Genomic DNA, 26,835 nt, shown 5'->3' with positions numbered 1-26,835 from the left:
TATACCCCGCAATACTCTGCAATATACCCCGCAATACTCTGCAATATACCCCGCAATACTCTGCAATATACCCCGCAATACTCTGCAATATACCCCGCAATACTCCGCAATTTTTAACCAGTTCCCGCCCACAGTCATATGACGTCCCTGACTTTGAGCGGGTATATCTGAATGATGGGTGCAGCTACAGGCATCATTCAGATATCAGCTTTTTCAGCCAGCGATTTCCTACACCATAGGAATGATCATAGCTGCTGTTCCACTGCTTGATCGTTCTCATGGGAGGCGAGAGGGGACGCCCCCCCCTTCCCGCCACCCTCCGGTGCTTCTACCGACTCACCGCTACGATCGAAGCCAAGATCGTTTTTTTTTTATTATTATTTCAGGCTTCCCAGCCTAGAGGTGAGATGTGGGGTCTTATTGACCCCATATCTCACTGTAAAGAGGACCTGTCATGCCATATTCCTATTACAAGGATGTTTACATTCCTTGTAATAGAAATAAAAGTGATCAAAAAATTTTTTGGGGGGGAAAAAGTGTCAAACTAAAATAAATAAAGTAAAATAAACAATAAAAAAAAAAAAAAAAAAAATTTAAAGCGCCCATGTCCGTGTGCTCGCATGCAGAAGCGAACACATACGTAAGTCCCGCCCACATATGAAAACGGTGTTCAAACCACACATGTGAGGTATCGCTGCGATCGGTAGAGCGAGAGCAATAATTTTGGCCCTAGACCTCCTCTGTAACTCAAAACATGTAACCAGGAAAAAATTTTAAAGCGTCACCTATGGAGATTTTTAAGTAGCGACGTTTGGCACCATTCCACGAGCGTGTGCAATTTTGAAGGGTGACATGTTGGGTATCTATTTACTCGGCGTAACTTCATCTTTCACATTATGCAAAAACATTGGGCTAACTTTACTGTTTTGTTTTTTTTTAAAGCACAAAACTGTTTCTTTCCCCAAAAAAACGCGTTCGAAAAATTGCTGCACAAATACCGTGCGAGATAAAAAGTTGCAACAACCGCCATTGTATTCTCTAGGGTCTTTGCTAAAAAAAATATACATAATGTTTTGGGGTTCTATGTAATTTTCTAGCAAATAAATTATGATTTTTACATGTAGGAGAGAAATGTCAGAATTGGCCTGGGCGCTCCAGAACGCCTGGAGGTGCTCCCCTGCATGTTGGGCCTCTGTATGTGGCCATGCTGTGTAAAAGTCTCACATATGTGGTATCGCCATACTCGGGAGTAATAGCAGAATGTGTTTTGGGGTGTAATTTGTGGTATGCATATGCTGTGTGTGAGAAATAACCTTCTAATATGACAATTTTGTAAAAAAAAAAAAAAGAAAAAAAAAATCTTGATTTTGCAAAGAATTGTGGGAAAAGATGACAATTTCAAAAAAACTCACCATGCATCTTTCTAAATACCTTGGAATGTCTTCTTTCCAAAAAGGGGTCATTTGAGGGGTATTTGTACTTTTCTGGCATGTTAGGGTCTCAAGAAATGAGATAGGCCGTCAGTAATTCAGGTGTGATCAATTTTCAGATATTGGCACCGTAGCTTTTGGACTCTCTAACATTCACAAAGACCAAATAATATACACCAAGCTGTACTTATTTTTACCAAAGATATGTAGCGGTATAAATTTTGGCCAAAATTTACGAAGAAAAATTACTAATTTGCTAAATTTTATAACAGAAACAAAGAAAAATTCATTTTTTTACCAAATTTTCAGTCTTTTTTCTTTTATAGCGCAAAAAATAAAAAACCCAACGGTGATTAAATACCACCAAAAGAAAGCTCTATTTGTGTGAAAAAAAGGATAAAAATTTCATATGGGTAAAGTGTTGTATGACTGAGTAATTGTCATTCAAAGTGTGAGAGCACCGAAAGCTGAAAATTGGTCTGGTTAGGAAGGGGGTTTAAGTGCCCAGTGGTCAAGTGGTTAAAATAAGTATTAGTTACATTTTTTCCATAGTCTTTACAGGCATTTAAAGAATTCTCTGTGTCATGCAGCCACTAGCCAAATAGTAAATGTATAAGTTTGTAAAAGGTCCAGGTGTTACCTTTCTGATGCTACTGGTAATACCCATGTGCACAGATCATAACTATTCCGTCCGCAGCCCCTTGTTGAGAGCTATCTATTGCAGGAAGTTGGAGGCAAAAATAATTTATAACTGTTTACTTAATGTAGATCTTGATGAGGAAGTACTGTCTTTGTCTGAAAAGTTGGTAGAAGAATCCAAATTCGTGTTGGCTAATATGATACCCTACTGGAAGGAGGCAATTACAGCCTTCAAACAACTCAGGTAAAAGAGCTCACTTTATTTACTCTGCTCATCTGTATATTGTTATTTTCTAAGCATATTCAAAAGAGAGCACAAAGGAAAAGGTTGGCACGGGGAGTTCACAGAAGTCACACACAGTGCTTAACTGTTTTAATACTAGTGCTACAGTCACCTTGCATGCAGATCATTTAGTACATTTAAAGGAGAAGTATGGCCAAAGCTTTTTTGGCTATACCTCTTCTATGGATCACAGGAGTGCAGTTTGACAGCCCACTGGCGGCTGACGTCACTCACCTGGTCCAGGCTCAGGAAAGATCCCTACCATATGACCATCGCTGAGAGGCTGAGCCAGCGCCTTCTGCCCCCTCCACAGCCCAGCGCTTTATTCTCAGAGGGGGGAGAACTGAGCAATCAGTGGTGTTTGATCGCTCAGTTCTCACTTCAGAGCCTGTGGCAGACAGATGCAGCATTAGATCGATGCTGCATCCACCTAGGTGAGTAGAATTGTTTGTTTGTTTTTTTTAAATCCTGAACGTCTGTTTTAAGTAGTATATTGAACCATAAATACTATTAATTCCCATATAGCTACTCATTCTGCAGGTTGTGAAAAAACAGCTGTGATAGGATAGATAAACTAACAGACAGCAGGGAAAGTTGATTGGTGTGGGCAAACTTTTACTGTGATCAACCATAATTGGTTAATCATAGTGATCTCTTGATTGACAAGCACCAGTAGACTTTTGAGGTTTCCCAGTGGCACTTTGCAGTTCGTGACCGAAGATCGGACTGATTGCCGGAGCATGGAGCTGCATCAAAAAGCCCCCATTACACAGGGACCTTCCCAGAGGGACTTTAATTTATAGAACAGCTGTGTGGGAAAAAGGTTGAAACTAGAGACAACCAAGTAAAACGTATTTTTAGATGAAGGTCAGAACTTTTTTGAAGCTCTGCACTAGAGTTTTGGAATATTGCTATCATGTTTTTTTTTTTTCTTTTCTTCTTGTCATTATCTGTATTCAGATATGCAGACTGCGCTATACTAATACTTCCACAGCTTGAATCTGGTCTAAGACTCATCTTTACCACTGTTAACAACTGTCCGGATCGGATGCTCACTGCTGAAGTTAGTAAATTCGAGTTTAAATAATGTTACTTACAATTCTTATTATAATTCCTTGTTTTAAACAAAGATGGCAGTTACTGTAGCATATTGAATAGACAAACATGACCACATGTATGTCTGTCAGCTGGCAAAATTGAGTCCACCCTGTTGTGTTTCCAAATTTCAAGCTTTTTTCATATTTAGAACTCATGTGCCTATAATTGTGGACACCCAATGCAACATATTTGCTTTCACACGGCGGGTCTGATCAGGTCCACCTGTCAGTTTTTCAGATGTACCTGATTGGATGGTTCATTCACCCCTATGGACAGACGGGGTCCGTTTACATTTATTGATGACACCATTTTACATAATTTGTCAAGCAAGATTTAGCACTGTACTTTTCTTCACTAAATCTCTTTTGTGAACTTCCAAAAATGTTTTTCTTAGATCAGAACTCAAGACAAACAGATAAATACATAGCTGAAATCCATATATTTTACTGCTTCGTATGCCAGATCATTTTTTAATTATGTACATCCTAATAACACAGGGTGGATATACTGTAGGTAGACCCTGGGTTAATATTAAGGCTGCTACCTTCATATGATTGGACACACCCCCTGGGCATCCTCCTATAACACTAACCCACTTTGAGACCTTTTTTTGCTAGTTATGTTTTGCCAAAGTCTTTACAGGCTTTTGAAGAATCCTCTGTGTCATGCAGCCAGTAGCCAAATGGTAAATGTATAAGTTTGTAAAGTTCCAGGTGTTACCAGTTTTTCCAGATATGTAGCATCGGAAAGGTAATACCCATGTGCACACATCATAAGAATTCCATCTGCAGGTGCCCCTTATGGAGAAATGTTCCTATTTTTCTTTATTTTAGTTCAGATTCTCTAATCAACTATGTCCTGCCTTCTACTATAACATTAGTAGCAGTGCATCTGCATCAGTGTCACCTCAGTAATACCTTGGGAACCATACCCATACCCCACACCATTGGGATGGCCTGTAATGTTGCTTTGGGCACTGGATCCTGCTTGGGCACTCAGCGTGGCACAATGTGTGTAGTTGGCGTGCTATACAGGTTTAGGTCTGTGGTGCATTCTTATGTTTCCCAGACCTTTGTGCAGTAACTCCAAGAAACAGGGAATGTGTTGGATTTTATTCACTTATAAAGTGTTTAAACATTCAAACTTGGTGGCAAAAAGTCCACCAGTTAGAGCTTAGCCTTAGGTGAATGACTAGGTGTTACATCACAATATAAGTTCTACTTTTAACCACCACTTCCACCCAGAGCCCTTATAGGGTGCTCAGGCACTTCCTCCTGCCTGTTCTCCCTGAGAAACAGGATTGCTATATATCCTTTTCTGAATACGCTTACCCCATTTCCGCACCCCACTCTGTAGGTACTACACAGAGACTACCCTCACTGATAGCAATGGCGAACACCAGGTGCAAGAGAACTACATCTCTTCAACCCCATAGATTATTCCAAATCTTGTATTCCGGCCTTCCTCAAGTTGGAAAGTGAACATAATTTGCCCTTAAACACTGTTAAGGGACAAGTTTTGGCCTTATCTATCCTATTTCAGAATCCTCTGACATCACTTTGACTTAATAGAGCATTTATTCAAGCTGTCTTATGGATTAGACCCCCATTACAGCACCCTGTGCTTCCTTGGGATCTCCATTTGGTCCTCTCTCCCCTTCAAAAACCACCCTTTGAACTCCCCATGGGTGATCTCTACTGTAAAGTATCCTTCATGGTGATAATCTGTCAGACATGTTTCTGAGTTAGTGGCCCTAAATATGCAGAGTCTTTAGTGATTCTTCACAGGGATGAAGCGGTCTTGCGTCCAAGACACGCCATTATAATCAAGGTGGTCTCAGCCTTCCACCTTAATGAAGGTATTGTCTTCCCTTCTTTGCACCCTACTCAAAAGCATCCCAAAGCAATTGCTCTCCACTGTCTTAAAGGTTGTCAGAACTGTCAGGGTCTTTCTGACAGCCACGACCTTTATTCAAAAATCAGACTCTGTTTTTGTATTTCCGACAGGATCTCGTCATGGACACCTTGCTTTTAAATCCACCATTGCTAAGTGGATAGGACCACTCACCTTGAAGGGTTATGCTCTTAAGGACAAGGTACCTCCTGGAAATTGTACATACTCCACCAGATCAGTGGGAGTTCCCTGGGCTTTTAGACATTAAGCTTCTGTTGCCCAGCTTTATAGGGCCACCACTGGGTCTTCATAGCTTCTCCAAATTCTACCAGGTGGATGTCCAAGCCTCAGCAAATGCAGCCTTCAGCCAAAAGGTTCTTTTACTGGAACTCTGAGTTGGGTCTCTGACTCCTGTTTGTTTTGTTGGGTTTGTTGGCACTGTTCTGCCCACACCTCTGATACAATGCTTAGGGATATCCCAAGGTCTATGAATATCCAGCCTGTGTCCTGTACTGTACAATTACAATCAAAGGAATTTGACTTATCTGTAAATTCCATATCTTGGAGTACAGTAAAGGATACAGGCCACACTCCCCTCTGTTTCTGAGCTACTCTAGATTGCTTGCTAAAAATTGGAGATCTCACAGAGTGGGGTAGGGCTATGGGGGGTTTGTCCAAAAGCAGCCTATAACCCATGGTCTATTAATTAACCAGCCTGTGTCCTGTAATGTACTCCAAGATATGGAATTTACAGGTAAGGCAATGTTCCTTTTTTTCTTAGTTCTGCTGCACTATGCAGCTAGGAAGATTGCTCTACTGCTTTCTGGTCCTACTTTACTTTATTCTGGATAACTGGAGATAGGTACTTGACATAGGAAGCTGCTTAGCTGACCAAGCAACTTTGTCAGAAGCCTGGCTGTACAGTGTGGCAGTGGTGTTTAAGTGACAAGAATTACTGTACAGAATTAGAAATCCCTTGCAGTAAAACTGTAAAATATTTTTTTTTTAGCTGTGTATTTGACAGTTTGCCCACAGTTCTAAATTAACACCACGGATGGCATTGGGTATAGAGCTCTCAAATAAGGGCCTATTCACACCACTGTGTTGTGATAGTACATGGTAATGCGTGTTACATATGTTAGTGTTCTGCGTTTAGTCATTTTGAACAGCATCCCAACGCATCTGCATTGCTGCACGTAGTAAAGCACTACCATGTGGCGTGGTGTGCTGTGATACAAACAATGCATCAGGTCTCTTGTGGTGCAGTCAGCAGCCTATTCAAATAACGGGGTTGCTCTAACACAATGCATGTTAACATGTGACGCAATGCATATGTGTTAAGCACACCAAAACACATTGGGGTTGAGTTTACTAAAGGCAAATATACCGTGCACTGCAAGTGCACTCGCTCCAGAGCTTTGTAAATGAGGTAAAGCTTCACTTTGCAAAGAATACTCAATCACATGCAAAGGAAAATAATAAACAGCATTTTTGCTTGTACATAATTGGATGCTAGAAATCAGCAGAGCTTTCCCTCAGATCTAGAACAAATGGACTTGAAGTGCACAGTATATTTGCCTTTAGTAAATCAACCTCATTGTCTTGCTCTGAATGTGCCCTTAATGGTCTTAACTGGTCTACATGCTCTCTGATATGTAATTGTGTGTTTTTTTTTCATATCTTCCATAATTATGATGACGTAGTTTGCCAGGAAAGCCATTTTCATGCTTTACTTCTTTCTTTTTTTTTTCCAAGTCTAACACTCTCTACACAACTTTCGATGAGGTAAATATTCTTCTTACCTATGCAACTGTGTGTTTCTTGTAAGGCTCTGTTCACACCTAGGCGTTTTTGGGCATTTTGCTGCTGTAAGCCTCAGCTCTAAAAACGCACAACAAGACAAATCCCATTCATTTCAATAGCCCCTGTTCACTTCTGAGCGTTTTGTCATCTGAAACGCCTGAAGCTCAAAGTACAGGAGCTTCTTTTTTGGCAGATTACAGGCATTTTCTGCTTTTTACATTGGTGACCTTTTGACCTGTACAAAATTGCGGCAAAAATCACTGCAAACATCACGCGACTTTCTGCTTGAAAACAAAACGCCTAGGTATGAACAGAGCCTAAATGTGTAATAGATACAGTAATAGTGCGCTTTTACATTTCTGCACTGTTTTTAGATAAATAGGATTGTATGGGTAATGTAAAACAGGCTGGACAAAAAAAATGCAAAATATAATTCGATATTTTGAAGTTCTTGTCTAGTAGATGAGTATATTTATAAATGTCACATAAGATACTATTACATGTAGTATGTTTTTAGCATATATTACAGTTTATATTCAAATATTTTTTTTTAATAGCTTTGACCAGATACCCCAAATTACTAACTGTAAACTCTTTATTGGCTTATTGGTATATGTATATTATTTACTGATTTCAGCCCTGATGGATGGGGCTTGTTCTGGTCCATGAGATGCACTGGAAAAGCATATGGAGTGTGTTGTTTTCAACCCAGTTTGGACTTGGATCTTGGTGTTGGTGCTTTTTTTATTGTTCTTCTGGATATATTTCAAAGTGTTCTGTTGAAACCTTCTGTAAGTGTGTGAGCCTAACCTCCTAGTGTTCAAAAACTCTTAGACAGTCTGAACTCCACATAAATCTGTGGGGTTTATCAGTCTTTCATTCATGCTCATTAGGTACTAAAGCAGGATTCAGAATGACAGCCCCCGAGCTTGCCCCTTTAAAAAACAGGTCAGCAACATCATCTTCCATGTTTCTTTCCTCGCTAATTTCCTTTGAATTAAGCTTTAGGAATATTTTCAGTAACACAGTTAAATACATATACAGTTTGTGTATATGTATTTTGTGGAACTTGTACAGTAAAGGCTTCCTTCTAGCAACTTGACCATGCAGCTCTTTTTTGTATCATCGTATTGTGCTCCTTAAAAACAACCACACCATCTTTTTCCAGAGCAGCCTGTATTTCTCTTGAGGTTACCTGTGGGTTTTTTTTCGTATCCCGAACAGTTCCTGTGGCAGTGAAATCTTTCTTGATCTACCTGACCTTGGCTTGGTATCAAGAGATCCCCAAGTTTTCCACTTCTCATTAAGTGATTGAACAGTACTGACTGGCATATTCAAGGCTTTGGATATCTTTTTATATCCTTTTGCATCTTTGTAAAGTTTCATTACCTTGTTACGCAGGTCTTTTGACTGTTCTTTTCTACCTACTCATGGCTCAGTGTCTAGCCTGCTTAATGCATCCATGTGAGAGCTAACAAACTCATTGACTCATTTATACACAGACACTAATTGTGATTTAAAAAGCAACAAATGTGGGAAGTTAACCTTTAATTTCTGTTATTATTATGATTTGAAAAGGATCCAAAAAACAATGTGATAATAAATGGCTTCATGTGATTGCTATCCTTAAATAAAAGACAGTTTTTTGGCATGATCAGTCATATTTTCAATATTAATGCCTAAATTTCACAATTTCTGCCAGGGTATGCAAACTTTTGAGCACAACTGTACCTGACCTGCCCTGCCCTATCTTCCATAAAAACCAATTTAGCTAGTTATGGTGTCCAGGCACCTTATATTAGCAGTATTTAAAACATATTTACTGATGTTTTTAGCGAATAAATGCATTAAAACACTAGAATGTTGGATATTGTTTGTAATTTAATGTTAAGATATACAAAGAAAAACCTAAAAAATCTGGCAATTGTGCAGGACAAAATTACTACAAGGTCCGCTATCATTGTAGTCGTGGAGCAGCCAAACTGGATGCCAGAATATGAACATTGGACAGAGACAATCTAGATCTGCCAATGTATAGGAGGACTAGTCCAATTAATGGTGGTAGCATGATAACTGCAGCTTCCAAAACCTCTTTAGGGAGAAGAGTGCTGGAAGGAAATAAAGAAAACCAGAAAGCGCAATCCATAGTGCAGTTAAACCTTTATTAATTGAAAATAAAAAGGACAAACATTGCACTCACATGATAAACAGAAGAGTCACAACATATGTTGTGTAGTAGCAGTCAGTCTCTATGAAAGAGTTGCTCAAGTTAACTGGTCAGCTTACCCCCTAGGAGTTGCAGTCTACATCAATTACTCCTAAAATTAAAGGAGGCAGTTTCATCTCTTATTCATGTGGTATGCACCACCCACTACAGGATCCGCCAGTTGCTTCCAATAATTCTGTTTCCAGCCTTGCTTCATTAAGGACTCCTAAAGCTGCAAAGACTATGCTGGACTTTGCTCCATTTTTTCCAGCTATTTCTGCATATGGATTGAAAACACCTGATAGGTTGCTTGCCCCCCCCCCAAGCTGGCTCTGTATCTGTTTAACAAGGATTTGCTCTCAAGTAGTCAGTTCCCTCTGTGGATCTGGCCATGTTCCGTCTTAAAGCAACTACCACACTGGTGGAGGATGCACAAGCTTTGAAGGTCCCAACTGATAATCAGTTGGAAGCCCTTTACCAAACCTTGTTCTCACTGGCAGATCCCGCCCTGCATCTGATTCTGGCTGTGATTTTACCTTCTTAAATTATGTCTGACTGGTCCAAATCTTTTAAAAGGGATCTAACCACCATTTCCTTGATCCTTTGCTCATTGAATGCATGGAATAAGATGGTAGTGGTATTAAATTTCAGCTGTAATAAGCCGGCTAAAAGCCTTCCAAATTATTCTTTGCATTAGTCTCCTGTCAGTGTTTATGCATAGGGCACTTTGTCTGAAGTGCCAAACTGCAGGGCTGTCTTGTAAGACCCCTTTCACACTGGGGCCGTGGCCGCATTAGCGCTAAATCCCTGCTCGTTTTAGCGGCGCTTTAGCGCTGTTTAAGTGGCGCTTTTCGGCCCCTAGCGGGGAGCTCTCAACCCCGAAGGAGGGGTTAAAAACTCCCGTGTTGCGGCGCTTCGGAAGCGCTTTTCAGGCGCTTCAGAAGAGCTGCCCATTCATTCTAATGGGTAGGGCCTTTTGGGAGCGCTAAATACAGTGCTCCCAAACCGCCTGAAAGATGCTGCTTGCAGGACTTCTTGGAATGTCCCGCAAGCGCACTGCCCCAGTGTGAAAAGTCACACTTGAATGAATGGGAGGCAGTTTTCAGGCGCTTAGCAGAGGCTGTTTCCAGCGCTAAAACGTGTGAAAACTGCCCCAGTGTGAAAGGGGTCTAAGAAGCGTTTTATAAGCATGGTCTTTGGGGGACCATGAATCTTGGGCGACCAAACCAGCTCCCGATAATTTCATCAAAATTGCTACTGTTGGCAGGAGCACTTATCTTTCCCAGCATAAGCTTAACCCCTTCCCGCCGACCGTACGCTCGGCTGTTATACCGGAGTCCCCCCCCTCCCGCCGCTCTTACCGGGCCTCCCGGTCGATCCGGAGGCTCGGTGACCAATCCAATGCCTCCGGCGGCTCTGGGCGGGCTGGAACGAAGCTGTGGGCGGCTTCGTTCCAGCCTCCAAATTGTAAACGTGGAAGCGACGTCATGACGTCACTTCCCGTTTACTCGGCTGCCAATGGCGCCGGTTTTTAAAAAGTACACAGTATTCAGAATCGCCGTTTTCGGCGATCTGAATGCTTTGAAGTGTAAAGGAGGGATGGGGGGTCTTTTAGACCCCCGATCTCTCCATAAAGAGTACCTGTCACCACCTATTACTGTCACAAGGGATGTTTACATTCCTTGTGACAGCAATAAAAGTCATCAAAACATTTTTTTTTTAAACACAATTTATGAATTTAAAAATAAATAAAATAAATAAGAAAAAAAAAAAATTTTTTTTAAAGCGCCCCCGTCCCCGGGAGCTCGCACAGCGAAGAAAACGCATACGGAAGTTGCGCCCGCATATGTAAACGGTGTTCAAATCACACATGTGACATATCGCAGCGATCGTCAGAGCGAGAGCAATAATTCTAGCACTAGACCTCCTCTGTAACTCTAACCTGGTAACCGTAAAAAAAATTTAAAGCGTCGCATATGGAAATTCTTAGGTACCGTAGTTTGTCGCCATTCCACAAGTGTGTGCAATTATAAAGCGTGACATGTTTGGTATCTATTTACTCGGCATAACTTCATCTTTCACATACAAAAAAATTGGGGTAACTTTACTGTTTGGATTTTTTAAAATTCATGAAAGTGTCCCTTTTTCAAAAATTTCCGTTTAAAACACGGCTGCACAAATACCGTGTGATATAAAATATTGCAACAATCTCCATTTTATTCTCTAGATTCTCTGCTAAAAAAATATACATAATGTTTGGGGGTTCTAAGTAATTTTCTAGCAAAAAATACGGATTTTAACTTGTAAACACCAAATTTCAAAAATAGGCTTAGTCATGAAAGGGTTAAAGTGGTATTAAGCTCAAAAACAAAACAAAAATGTAAAGAAAAAAAAAATTATTATAGCTTTAAAAAAGTTATATATTACAAATTGTTATTTGCCTCCTTTCTTCCCTATCTACTGTAACCTAAACATGTTACACTAAGGCCAGCCATAGATGGAGAAAATGTCTTTCCTGCAACCACAGGTTGCAGACAGTGTTGACAGGGGAATACCTCTTGCCAAGCCACTGTGTTCTCCAGTCGAGGGGGCAGGGGAAGCTGTTCCCCCACCTGGAGACGACAATGATTATTGCTAGAGGCTATTACAACCGCTTGAAATAATCGCATGTAAAATCCGTCAGGCTGGTTGTACCCAAGTTCATCGATCAACTTCGGTACATTCAGCCTGCCCTTACATGGTTCGAATCTCGGCTGGTTCCTTCTGAACCATCTGACATTCGAACCATCTATGGCCGGCTTGTGCTGCTGTGCTTATTATCAGTGCTGATAATGAATGCTGTAAGGCTACTTTCACACTGAGGTGCTTTTCAGGCATTTTAGCGCTAAGAATAGCACCTGAAAAGCGCCTCTCAAGCCTCCCCAGTGTGAAAGCCCGAGTGCTTTCACACTGGGACGGTGCGCTTGCAGGACGGGAAAAGTCCTGCAAGCAGCATCTTTGAAGCGGTGTATACACCACTCCTAAACCGCCCCTGCCATTGAAATCATTTGGCAGAGCTGCTGAAACTCTTGCAAAGCTCTTCGGGCGCTTTTAACCCTTTATTTGGCTGCTAGCGGGGGTTAAAAGCTCCCCGCTAGCAGCCCGAAAAACGCCGCTATAACAACGGTAAAGCGCCGCTAAAACTAGCCGCACTTAACCACTAACGCAGCCCCACACCCCAGTGTGAAAGGGGTCTTTGTATAGCCCAGCACTCCTAGTGTTCTTAAACCAAATCAATACTGTGTATAAAGTATCTAAACCATTAACCACTTTAGCCCTGGAAGATTTGGCTGCTCAATGACCAGAGCACTTTTTACACTTACACTTTTACACTTTTTACTGCGCTTCTTTACCTGGTACTGCAATGCTGTACCCAAACAAAATTTGTGTCCTTTTTTTCCCACATATAGAGCTTTCTTTTAATGGTATTTGATTGCCTCTGCGATTTATATTTTTTGCAATATAAACTGAAAAAGACCGAAAAATTTGAAAGAAAATATTTTCTACTTTTTGTTATAAAAAAATCGAATAAACTCAATTTTAGTCATACATTTAGGCCAAAATGTATTCAGCCACATGTCCTTTTTTAAAAAATATTTATTGGTTTGCGCAAAAGTTATAGCGTCTACAAACTAGGGTACATTTTCTGGAATTTACGCAGCTTTTAGTTTATGACTGCCTATCTCATTTCTTGAGGTACTAAAATGGCAGGGCAGTACAACCCCCCCCCCCCCCAATGACCCCATTTTGGAAAGTAGACACCCCAAGGAAATTGCTGAGAGGCATGTACAGCCCATTTAATTTTTTTTTTTTGTCACAGGTGATTAAAAAATGACAAAAAAAAAAATGACACAAAGTTGTCACTAAATGATATATTGCTCACACACGCCATGGTTATATGTGGAATTACACCCCAAAATACATTCTGCTGCTTCTCCTGAGTATGGGGATACCACATGTGTAAGACTTTTTGGGAGCCTAGCTGCGTACGGGGCCCCGAAAACCAATCACTGCCTTCAGGATTTCTAAGGGCGTAAATTTTTTATTTCACTCCTCACTACCTATCACAGTTTCGAAGGCCAAGAAATGTCAAGATAGGACAAAACCCCCCAAATTACCCCATTTTGGAAAGAAGACACTTCAAGCTATTTGCTGAGAGGCATGTTGAGTCCATGATATATTTTATATTTTGCCACAAGTTTCGGGAAAATTAAATTTTATTTTTTTTTTTACACAAAGTTGTCACTAAATGATATATTGTTCAAACATGGCATGGTTATATGTGGAAATACACCCCAAAATACATTCTGCTGCTTCTCCTGAGTATGGGAATACCACATGTGTGGGACTTTTTGGCAGTCTAACCGCGTACAGGACCCCGAAAACCAATCACCGCCTTCAGGCTTTCTAAGGGAGTAAATTTTTGATTTCACTCCTCACTGTCTATCACAGTTTCGGAGGCCATGAAATGCCCAGATAGCACAAACCCCGCCCAAATGACCCAATTTTGGAAAGTAGACACCCCAAGCTATTTGCTGAGAGTATTTTGCAGATCTCGCTTTATGTCACAAAGTTTTGAAAATTGAAAAATGAAAAAAAAAATACATTTTTCTTTTCTTTCTTCATTTTCAGAAACAAATGCGAGCTGCCCTTTAGCAAATACTTTGGGGTGTGTACTTTCCAAAATGGGGTCATTTGTGCTATCTGGACATTTCAGGGCCTCCATAACTGTGATAGGTAGTGAGGAGTAATATTACAATTTTACGCCTTTAGAAAGCCTGAAGGCGGTGCTTGGTTTTTGGGGTCCTGTACGCGGCTAGGCTGCCAAAAAGTCCCACACACGTGGTATCCCCATACTCCGGAGAAGCAGCAGAATGTATTTTAGGGTGTATTTCCACATATAACCATGCCATGTTTGAACAATATATCATTTAGCGACAACTTTCTGTAAAAAAATTAATAAAATTGTAATTTTCTCAAAACTTGTGGGAAAATATAAAATATTCCATGGACTCAACATGCCTATCAGCAAATAGCTTGGGGTGTCTACTTTCCAAAAAGGTGGGTTTGGGGGGGGGTTTGACCAGTCCTGTTATTTTATGCATTACAACATTAGAAGCTTATGTCACACATCACCCACTCTTCTAACCACTTAAAGACAAAGCCCTTTCTGACACTTTTTGTTTACATGAGAACATATATTTTTTTTTGCTAGAAAATTACTTTGAACCCCCAAACATTATATATTTTTTAAAGCAAAGGCCCTACAGATTAAAATGGTGGGTGTTGCAATTTTTTTTTTCACACAGTATTTGCGAAGCGATTTTTCAAATGCAATTTTTTTGGAAAAAAACCCACTTTTTAAAATTTTAATGCACTAAAACACACTATATTGCCCAAATGTTTGATGAAATAAAAAAGATTATGTTATGCCGAGTACATGGATACCAAACCCCGACATACTTTAAAATTGCGCACAAACATGCAGCGGCGACAAACTACATACATTTTTAAAAGCCTTTAAAATCCTTTATGGGTTACCACTTTAGATTTATAGAGGAGGCCTACTGCTAAAATTACTGCCCTCGATCTGACCTTCATGATGATGCCTCACATACATGGTGCAATTGCTGTTTACATGACACCAGACCGAAGCTTGTATTCGCCTTTGCGCGTGAGCATGGGGAGACAGGGGTGCTTTTTATTTTTTTTTTTTTGCTTTTTTATTTTATATTTAAACTGTTCCTTTCATTTTTTTTGTTCCCTCCCACTGCTTGTAAAAGCAGTCTAGAGGTTAATTAGCTGCTAGGGTTGCTTTTACATGAAAGCCGACTGCTGGCTGAAAAGAATGATGCCAAGATGATACCTAAACCTGCAGGCATCATTCTTCTGGTATAACCACTCAACATTATTACTGGTCCTTGTTGGGCATATATTGTAATGTTCTTTATTTCATGCAGCCTGTGGGATGAACAAAAAAAAAGAGATTGATCGGTGGGTATGCCCACCATTAGAATAGCGCCCTTCATCCACCCATTTCTAATGATGGGCATACATGCATCATTTTTTTTTTTTAAACTGTGGTGGTGAAATCACCTCCTACAGCGCTGGAGTCACTGATTTTTGTATCGTGAGAGCAAACGCTGTTGCTGTCAACATAGATAAATCAGTGCTGCAGCTGAATGGTGTACCTGAAAAGCAAACAATGGTAACAATAAAACATTAACTCAATAAAACAACTTGATTTTTTAATGCAATCTGTGACTAAAAAATATATGCCGAAACATGGGGGCAATCCGCCCCTAATGTTAGGAGCAAATCGCTCCTCCACCCCTGCCCCCATGCTTCGGCATATATGCTCTTTTTTTAACTGTGGTGGTGAAATCATCTACAGCGCTGGAGTCACGGCTGCAGCTGAATGGCGTACCTGCTAAGCAAATGATGGTTAACAATAAAACAAAGTAACATTACAGTATAACAGTAAGACATACCATACCTGCAAAGAAAATACAATAAAACATTACAGTTCCAAAATACAGGAACAATAGATATAGAACAATAGAGAGCGGACAATAGAGAGCAAACATAAGAGAGAACAATAGAGAGAGAAGAAAAATAAAACCACAACTTTTTTTGGCTTTTTTTTTTTTTTTTTGTATTTTTGTGTTTTTTTTTGCACTTTTATGTAAACTGTAAATGTTTGAGATTAGAGTATCTCAAAATGTGATGGCCGTTTCATCTTTCAAGACCCTGTCTAAGTGTGTTCTAGGACTGTGGACTGCTGTACCCTACACTAATATGCCACTAGTGTGTTGTAGCGTTCGTAACATTCACCAATGCAAAGACCAGGTTGGTCAGGACTGGAGGGACAATAAAAAGCGGGTGTCATGCCTATATCCGCATTTTCTGCAGACACAACATCTTCTTTGGGGATTTCTTTGGGTAGGGGTACCAGGGAGGACATACAGAAAATGCCTCCCATGCAGTCGGCTCACTGCATTTGGATTGGAAAGTTGGGCCACAGCACCATCTGGAAACAGAAGGGCTGTGATGATCTCTTCCTGGAATTTATGGAAGGATCCATTTCGTCTTGAAGCTTTGTATAGCACATAAGCACTCAGCAGAGCCAATTGGAATAAATATACAGACACTTTTTTATACCAGCATCTGGCCTTATGGGCAATTAGGTACGGCACTAAAAACTGGTCGTTGAGGTCCACCCCTCCCATGTTAAGGTTGTATTTGTGGACACAGAGGGGTTTCTCCACAACACTAGTCGCCGTTTGAATTTGGATCGTCATGTCTGCGGGAAGGGGACAGAACAAAAACATTCTTATTATCCCTCCACTTCACAGCGAGCAAATTATTACATCTCAAGCAGGCTCTCTCCCCCAGCCTAAGACGGGAATCTACAAGCCTTTGGGGTAAGCCCTGGCGATTAGATCACACGGTGCCACATGCGCCAATTCCATGATCAAACAAGTGACTAAAAAGTGGCAAAAAGTCACTTGTGTAATAATTGTCCACATACAAGTGGTACCCCTTTCCGAATAAGGGTGACACCAAGTCCCACACAATCTTACCAGCACTCCCTATGTAATCTGGGCAGTTCTCCGGCTACCCTTGTAAGCCATAAAACTATATGTATAGCCTGTTGCCCTGTTACCGAGCTTCTACATCTTGACCCCATATCTGGCACACTTACTGGGAAAATACTGTTTGAATGATAAGCGGCCAGAAAACTTAATCAGGGACTCATTAACGCAGAAAACTTGTTAGGGAGTAAACAAGGCTACAAACTGCTGGTTGAAGTGGATTACGAGGGGCCGAATTTTATAGAGCTGATCGTATTCAGGGTCACCCCGAGGACGACAGAGTTCATTGTCATTGAAATGCATGAACCGCAAGATCTGCTCGTATCGTGTCCTGGTAATGGAGGCAGAGAACAAGGGCATATGGTGAATTAGGTCAGTGGACCAATATGACCGCAACTCACTTTTTTTTAGTTTTGCCCATGAGGAGGGATAGGTCCAGGAAGGTCTTAAATTCGGAGACCGTAATAGGTCTCCAATCTCTGGCAAGGGTCAACTGGGGATTAGCGGCGATTAATTGACCAGCATACAAATTGCTTTGGTCCACAATAAATCTATAGAGATCTTCAGTGAAAAACAGCAAATAAAAATCAAGTGAGGTAAAATCAACTGTTTCCACCTGAATTCCGGATTGGCCAGTGAATGGGGGAAGTACAGGTGCTGCAGAAGTGGTGGGCTCCCAATTCGGATTGGCAAATGCAGCAGGAAGGGCTCTATGGGCTCGACAGGCCTGTCTTTGTCTTCTTGGTGGCTGCGGAACACTAGTTGTGCTAGCCACCTCACCAGCTTGAACTGCACTTATGGGACTCGCCACGTCACCAAGTTTTACTGCAGTGCTGGATGTACGACCAGGATGTACTAGGCTGCTGGTGCTTGCCAGTTCACCAGAAGGATGAGCGGCCTTAGTACTGGCTCTCTGCTCCTTACGAGAGCCCGGCGGTCCTTTCACCTCAACAACAGCAGAATAACGGGGTCGGGTACGCCTGACCTTGGCAGCTACCACTACTCCGATGTCAGAGCTATCTTTTAGGGTGCCGCAACTGTCTATAGGTTCGTATTCTGAGCTTGAATCTGACAGATGGGTGAGTTCCTCTTCACTCTCATCTTTCATGCTCAGAAACGTGTAGACCTCTTCACTAGTATACCTTCGATTGAACATTTTGGCCTCTAAATTTATTGGTACAACTAGTGAGACTCACAGGAAAAAAGCACCTGACTGTCAGCGACTGCTTCAAATGTTATAAAAAAAATTGTTAGCTTTTGCAGGGATCAGGCCTGAGTCTGTGAATGCTGCACTTATGTGTTTAGTGTTTTGTAAGTGACAGTGATCGATTTGATACTGCACTTGAATGGGCTGGGCTGGGCGGAGGGGCTAAACGCAGATGCTAGCAGGTATCTGAGAGGATCCCACTAACGCTGCATTTTTGGGAACCCTAAACTATTGGGGATGCTAATCTAGTTCTGATCAAAGATATCGATCCATGGGGGGCGTGTCCGGATGTGAACAAAGAAGGATGTGCTGATACAGAGCTCCGCTGATCCTGCACAAAATCTGTCGCCATCCTCCATACAGAGCATCCCGGAGAGCCTACAAGGTTGCCCTGCCTGTCCCCAGACACCCCCTGCCTCCACCCCAGCTTAAATTTTGGAGCCTGGCCGGCCAATTGTGCATTTATACGGCCCGCGGCCAAGTCCATACATCTGAGGCCCGCAGCCATCTTGAGGCCTACGGGGCCTCCGCGCTCAAGTTCCGCAATCTGTGGACCAAGCTGGCGCCCCGCGCTCCCACTCCTGTGACAGTATCCCCAGAGGAGGCTGTTCGGGTACACTGCATCGGGGGCTGCTGTGAGGTCCTGCGCAGCCAGCTACACTCACCCACGGCCCGCCGCCATCTTGAGGCCTACAGGGCCTGCTCCATTCTCCTCGCTGGGAGCCGCGATCCGGGGGAAGAGCGGTCGTTACAGACATATACATCCCAGGGACGCCATCCCTGGAGGGGGCAGATAGGGAGTGCAGCATCTGGGGGCTGTCAGCTGGCTACCTTGGGCCTCAGGGAGCGCAGCACTGCACCAGCAACCCCTGCATGAAAGTCTCCTCCTCTGTAAGCCACAAGCTCTTAAAGGGACAAACCTACCATCCTGCAGTTTAGCCTGACAATCCCCGGAACGCCTGCTCATGCCCTCAAAAAGCAAATCAGCGACCAAAAAGACTCCTGCACAGCCCGCCCATGTGTCCCAGTAACATACTGGATCAATTTAAAGCGCTATTAGCAGACATGGAACAGGCAGCAACCCTGTCGGCCTCTCCACCTCCTCAGGCGCCATCACAAGCAAGTGACACCACTGTTATCCTCGCGGCCATAGAACCATAGAACAGAGTAGAACCTCCTTACTGGTCCGCGTCGATCACCTGGCCGAGGAATGTAACCTCATCAGGACAGATTTGGATAAAATCAGGGGCAGACTTTCTGAGACAGAGTCACGGATCACTACCACAGAAAATCTCACGGCCCGCTATGATGATGCCCTACTAACATTGCAGCGCACCGTCTAATCCCTGGTGGCTAAATCTGACGACACGGAAAACCGCCTTCAGAGGAATAATGTCAGGGTCCTGGGACTTGCGGAGGGGGACCACCCAGCTGAGTTTGTGGAGGCCTTCTTTAAGTCGCTTCTTGACCTGACCGAGGTCCCTCCGACTTATGTGGTGGAAAGGGCCCACAGAGTCTCAACTGGCCAGAGCACCCCCAGGGGTCCACCGAGGCCCTTCCTAGTAAGATTTCTCAATTACAGAGACCGTGATCGCATCCTCCGCGAAGCCCACAAACATCCTACCCTCCCTTTCGAGCACACCGTGATACATCTTTACCTTGACTTCTCCGCGGACTTACAAAGACGTCGCAAAACTTTTACTGATGTCAGAAGACGACTACGGGAACGGGGTATCAAATATTCCATGCTCTACCCAAGTCGCCTGCGAGTTCAACATGGCGGTACAGTGAAGTTTTTCGAATCCCCTGATGAGGCTGACACCTGGTTACTATCCTTGCTGTAATCTCAATGCTTATTCTCCACTTTGCAATCCTGGCTGTTGTTTTTTGTTCCAAGGTTCGTGTGTTCAAGTTTCATGGTTGCTTGGTCATTTCAGCATATTATGAAAGCAGCTCTCCCGCGGAGGGGTCCTACAGGGGGTCTCCTCTTCCCAGCTGTCCAACATCCTCTCTCATCCCTGCGACCATCTAGCGGGACAGCCCGGATGACCTCTAGGCATGCCCCCAAATCGGGGGGTAGACTGGCCTCCTATTTTTGCTGTCTCATGTTACACTCGGAGCCTCACCACAGGTCCCTTTTATGGCTGGTGTCTGGCACGGATCACTCCCCCTTTTTTGGGCGATGCACTCTCCTGATCTTACCTGATCCTAGCTAATCGGAGCTTCAGCAAGACAAACCAATGTACCTTCCAGATGATACTGTGCCCACGTAGGGCATCTATGGATTATCCGGTCTCCCACCGGATGTGATGGGATACACGTCCCCTCACCCTCGCCTGCTGTTACAGGCCGGTCACTGTCAGGGATATTCCCTGGAACTTTGAGCCTCATGTAGGCGATTTTTTGTTTGCTATTAAAGTTCAGGGACTACGTAAAGACTTCCCCGAGGAGTGCTTCATCTACCACGGCCCTGTGTGCAGGACTTTCAGGTGTCCCAGTGACCTGAAGGTTTCCTTTGTTAGTCTGTTATGGGAAAAAGCCCTACATCGATTTTTTTTTGCCTCTTTTTTTGGCCACTGGGCTTGGTTTGTATGGTGTATGGGTAGGGTGTTGTTTTTTGGAGAGAGGAGTTTTTCTGTTTTAAAATCTCACATATATATTCTGTTGCTCACACATTCCATCGGCTCAAGACTCAAATGACTGTACTAAAAATGGGTGTTTTCACATGCAATGGTTTGCTGGTTTCATCCTACTGCTGTTCCCCCCTTGCATTCCATGATGGCTAAATCGGATGCTGAATCTCTGACCATTCTGTCGTGGAATGTCAGGGGACTAAACACCAAGTATAAAAGATCACTGCTGTTCCAATATTTAAAAATGCATAACCCTCACATAGTGTTGTTGCAAGAGATGCACTTGATGGGCAGCAAGGTCCTGGCGCTTAAGAATCCATGGGTGCAGAGAGCGCTCCATGCAACTTATTCCTCATACTCCCGTGGGGTGTCTATTCTGATTAGCAAACGTATACCATGTGTGTGTAGATCCCCAGGGGAAATACATTATGCTAGTGTTAACCAAATACAATACGAAGTATATTATTTTCAATGTGTATCTGCCTCCTCCTAGTCAGATACAGGTCCTGTATTCATTGTATGAGAGGCTGGCTCCGCATTGCCCAGCATGCATTCTGTTCATGGGGGACTTTAACGCCACATTATCACGTGACCTGGATAGGCCCTCCCCTCAATCTAATTTTAGCCCAGAACTGGGTATCTGGGCTCAAGCCACTGAATTCACCGAGATATGGAGATGGTTGCATCCCCAGGATAGAACATACTCCTGCTTCTCCACTACCTTTGAAACCTCCTCCCGTATTGACTTGGCCTTTGCCAATGCAGCCCTTCTGAATGACATTCAAGAGGCATGCTACCTCCCCTCTGGCCTTTCTGATCATAACCCGCTCAAATTGACCATTGGGACTACCAGGTTGTGTAACCGAGCCCTTTGGAGGTTACAACTCCACTGCATCAATAATGAGTCAGTCCATGACATGTTTCCCCTCAGCTAAAGGAAAATTGGGCACATAATGCGGAGTCAGCCTCTCTGCAGGTGATTTGGGATGCTTTAAAGGCTCACAGCAAGGGACAGTATACTTCGGCTGTGGCAGCGACGAAGGCGGAGCTTTTGGGGATACGGTTTCTGAACTGCAGCACAGGGTTGAGGAGGCCTTGAGCCAATACTCAGCCTCGGCTACAGACCTAAACTGAACATCTTTCCTCACTTAGAAGAGAATTGCATCTTTATGTCTCTGAAACCACTAGGATTGACATACAATCTAGCAGACAGGAGTACTTTGAACATGGGGACAAAAATAGCAGATTACTGGTGCTATTAGCACAGCAGGATAGACCCCTTGCGGTTATTTCTGAAATCCTCACGAATAGTGGCGCATTGGCCACCACTCAGGAGGATAACCTAACTGAATTCACCACATTTTATACCATACTGTACATTTCCTCATTGCCGGAAAAATTTGACCCTGCACCTATGATCTCTATGCTGGACACCCTGGCATTGGAATGGCTCTCTAACACTGAAAGGAACCTCCTAGTCTCATAAGTAACCCCAGAGGAAATTACACTTGCCATACAGTCTTTCCCGGCAGGTAAAGCCCCGGTCCTGGATGGCCTGCCCCTGGAATACTACAGAGCCCACACTGAATTGCTTGCCCCTAGACTGGCAAAGCTGTTCCAAACCTGTTTACAAACGGGTTCTCTACCTCCCTCCATGAAAGAAGCCCATATTATTCTTATCCCCAAGCCCAATAAGGATCCTAAGTTGTGTGCCTTCTACAGGCCAATCGCACTCCTTAATTGCGATCTAAAGATACTTACTAAATTAATGGCCACTCGACTAAATAAAGTTATAAAATCCCTTGTTGACTCTGATCAAACGGGCTTTATGCCCGGTAGGTCCACGGACATCAATATACGCAGATTATTTGCTAGTATCCATGCCCCACACACAAACCAGGGTACCAGAACTATTGCCACCCTGGATATGGAAAAGGCATTTGACACGGTGGAGTGGGTGTATCTTTGGGAGGTGCTGCAAAGAATGGGATTCCCATTAAAATTTATTGATTGGATACGTACGTTATACACTGGCCCCTTGGCACGCATTAGGCTAAATGGATCTTTGTCTACTCCGTTCCCTCTGCAGAGTGGAACCAGACAGGGATGCCCTCTCTCCCCGGCCCTCTTCGCCCTGGCCATGGAGCCCATTGCTGAGGCTCTCAGCAGCTCGGCTGAGGTCTGTGGTCTCCCGGTGGGATGGTTGGAGGAGAGAGTGGCTCTCTACGCAGATGATCTGCTGCTTTTTCTGAATGATGCTGGGGCCTCTCTGCAGGGTGCCCTCAAAATCATGGATACCTTCTCCACCTTCATGGGACTGAGAATGAATTGGCACAAGTCTCAGCTTTTTCCAGTGATGAGGAGGCTAGATCCTCCTCACCCCCCTCTCTCACGCTGCAATTGGTTGACCATTTCACCTGTTTGGGTATAGTCGTCTCAAAACAGAGTGGGGATTTTGCGCGGCTCAACCTTGACCCTGTGTTGACTGGAGTAAAGGCCAAACTGAAGGCATGGAGTAACTTACCCCTTTCCCTCATTGGACGCATCAACCTGCTAACAATGAAAGTCCTTCCTAAATTCACGTACATTTTTAGAAGCTCCCCACAATGGTTGACCAAGACATTCTTCAATTCCATTAAAAAACTTTTTACCTCCTTTATTTGGGGGCCCAAACCACCTAGATTTAAATATAGCACTCTGACCAGGCCTGTGGATAGTGGGGGGTTGGCTCTTCCTGACTGTCACAAATATTACTTGGCCACCCAGCTTGTGACCGCCCATTGGTGGTTACAGCCAGACTTGACCAACTCTGCAACGGTGCTGGAGGCGGCTATAGTTGGGTCTCTGGAGGCCTTGCAGGGGCTGCTTTTCAGGGGAACTAAAACCCCACATCATCTTACTCCTTCCATGCGTACCACCATACAAGCATGGAAGGTGAGTGAAGCTCTGAGGGCGCCCCAACCAAACTCCTGGTCTCCTCACACCCTACTGTGGCTGAACCCTAACCTCTCGCAGTTCAACACTCTCCCGGATCCGCAGGCCTGGGCTAAATATAAAATAGTGAAACTGGATCATATCATCACAAACAAGGAGCTATCCCCTTTTCACGTTTTATGAACCAAATTCAATGTAGCTGCACATGCACATTTTCGGTATCTTCAAATTGCTCATGCCTATAGGTGCCAGTTCCAAGGCCAACCAGTTGAGTTATCATACTCAGAGCTTGAATCTACCCTCCGGGTGAGGGACTTGGAGAAACCCACGTCCCAGCTTTATGGGTCCCAGCTAGTTGCTGCTGATCCCGGGTTGTCCTCCCTCCGCAGGAAATGGACTGGGGACATCCCGGAACTGGATGATGATGACTGGAGGGAGATTTGGGACTTTCCCTTCTCCCCTCTGGTCTCAGCAAGAGATAAACTGGTCCAATACAAAATTTTACATAGGGCTCACACCACACAGGCTCCACAGGATGTCGGCGGCATGCTCTCCGCTGTGTTGGCGTTGCTCACACCAACCCCGAGAGTTTTTCCACATTTTTTGGAGCTGCCCAGTAATTAAACATTACTGACAAGAGGTCATTCAGGTAATTGCAAAGGTAACCAAGAACAGTGTTCCCTATGATCCTAAATACTATCTGCTGGGGTTGGTTGAACAAATGTAAGTGATTAGGGCAAGAAAAGTACTTATATCCCTACTACTGTATTACGCTCATAAGCCATCATGATGACCTGGAAACAATCACACACCCCCCCCCTGTTAGATTTTGGGAAAAACGCCAGTTTACCCTTATACAAGGCCATCTACTCGAACAGAGGTTGCCCACAAAAATTTGATAAAATGTGGACATGTTGGCTAGAAGATGCCACCACAGCAAGTGAAGAAGTAAGCAAGACCTAGATTGGTGATGTATTTAAAAGTGAATTGAGCCCAGATATTCTTTTTTTGCAGTATCCTGATAACACCAGTTTGAGCACAGATCCCCCCTGAACTGGAACCTCTCCCCACATTGGGGTAGTAGTTAGTAGTTTTTGTTAAGTTGTACATAGAATTCAAGTTATGGTATGTTGCTGTAATCTAAGTCTTGCCCCTGCATGGGAAATTAAGATTTGGCCCCTGCGTGGGCTACTATTGTTTTGAATGGAACTGAAAATTCAATAAAAATATAAAAATGATTTTTTTAAAAAGATATCGATTCGTTCAGACACTATACTACTAAGGGAGGTGTATGGTGCGTGCGTGGGTGTTAGCCCTACTGGCACTAATCTGATGCTGCCTGGGGCGACACAGACCCTAACTGACGCTAAAACCTAACTGATATCACCCTCTGGGTGATCAGGGGGTTAAGCCTTTTATTGGGTAATATACGGCGGGTACCCTGACGCTAAAAAAAAATAACTAACCAGCGTCACCCGTGACACTAATACAGTGATCACTGGTGACAGGGGGTGATCAAGGGGTTAAACCTTTATTAGGGGGGTTTATGGGGGGTCCCTAGACCTATCTGAGCCTACTACTAAGTACCCGAATGCTGATTAGTGTCAAAAATTACACCAGTACAGTGATCAAAGAAAAATATAAACACTGCACTGGGTGACACAGTGACAGGGAGTGAAAGGGTTAACTAGGGGGGGCGATCGGGGGATGAAATGTGTGCCTACGTGTACTGTGTCAGTGTAGTGTTGGTGCAACTCACGTTTGGATGTCCTTTCTCCTCTCTCTGGAACGGAAAAGAATTCCAGAGAGGGAGATGACATCTCTTCCCCTGCCTGTGTTTACACTTACAGGCAGGGGAAGCATTTAATTCGTCAGAACCCATCAGCAGGTCCAGGCCAGAAATCATTGGCCTGGGCCTGGGGACTGATCGGTTCTGAAACGAATCAGATCATTGCAGCCGCCATAAGGTACTGTCTTTTCGTCCACCCATGCCATTCTGCCGCAGTAAAACTGTGGCGGCTGGTCAGGAACCGGTTAAACAACAATTGAAATTATTATTTGAAATAACAACCGTAATCTGCAAAAAAACAAATTTCAGTGCAAATGAAACTGTGCATACAATAAACAAGTCCACTCTAAAACAATTCCTCATTTTCCAGGACCATGTCCTTGGAAATAATGTGCTTGGTGCAAAATGCGTTTAACCACTTGCCCACTGGGCACTTAAAGCCCCTTGCTAACCAGACCAATTTTCAGCTTTCGGTGCTCTCACATTTTGAATGACAATTACTCAGTCATGCAACAATATACCCATATGAATTTTTTGGCCTTTTTTCACACAAATAAAGCTTTCTTTTGGTAGTATTTGATCACCTCTGGGTTTTGTATTTTTTGCGCTATAAATGAAAAAAGACCGAAAATTTTGTTTAAACAAAAAAAAGCATTTTTCTTAGTTTCTGTTATAAAATTTTGCAAATTAGTAATTTTTCTTCATACATTTTGGCCAAAATTTATACTGCTACATATCTTTGGTAAAAATAACCAAAATCGGTGTAAATTATTTGGTCTTTGTGAAAGTTATACAAGCCTACAAGCTATGGTACCAATCATTGAAAATTGATCACACCTGATGTACTGACAGCCTATCTCATTTCTTGAGACCGTAACAAGCCAGGACAGTACAACTACTCCCCAAATTACACCTTTTTAAAAAGTAGACAGTCCAAGGAAATTTAGTAAGAGGCATGGTGAGTTTTTTTAAGTATTTTTTTCCCACCATTCTTTGCAAAATTAATATTTTTTTTTCACAAAATTGTCATATTAACAAGTTTTTTTCTCACACACAGCATATGCATACCACAAATTACACCCCAAAACACATTCTGCTACTCCTCCTGAGTATGGCAATACCACATGTGTGAGACTTTTACACAGCCTGGCCACATACAGAGGCCCAACATGCAGGGAGCACCATCAGGCATTCTAGGAGCACCTAAGAGGGACCCGAGAAGAGGAGAATCTGGGCTGCTCTGTGCAAATACACTGCAGCAGAGCAGGTAAGTATGGCATGTTTGT

At 43.1% G+C, this 26,835-nt stretch overlaps 1 protein-coding gene across 7 annotated transcripts in view; it reads left to right on the top strand.

Moving 5' to 3' along the window:
• The window catches only part of ERMARD (ER membrane associated RNA degradation), a 169,240-nt gene that overhangs the window by 94,895 nt on the left and 47,510 nt on the right, over window positions 1-26,835 (top strand). For all 7 annotated transcript variants that reach the window (XM_073627881.1, XM_073627876.1, XM_073627877.1 and 4 more), the window contains 3 exons: window positions 2,199-2,313; window positions 3,313-3,415; window positions 7,099-7,128. In XM_073627881.1, coding sequence (XP_073483982.1) covers window positions 2,199-2,313; window positions 3,313-3,415; window positions 7,099-7,128 — 248 coding nt within the window. The remainder of the gene's footprint in view (window positions 1-2,198; window positions 2,314-3,312; window positions 3,416-7,098; window positions 7,129-26,835) is intronic.

Source organism: Aquarana catesbeiana, linkage group LG04 (assembly GCF_042186555.1).
Source record: "Aquarana catesbeiana isolate 2022-GZ linkage group LG04, ASM4218655v1, whole genome shotgun sequence".
Classification (NCBI taxonomy): Eukaryota; Metazoa; Chordata; class Amphibia; order Anura; family Ranidae; genus Aquarana; species Aquarana catesbeiana.
The sequence above is the reverse complement of the archived record's forward strand: the minus strand, read 5'-3'. Positions and strand labels throughout refer to the sequence as shown.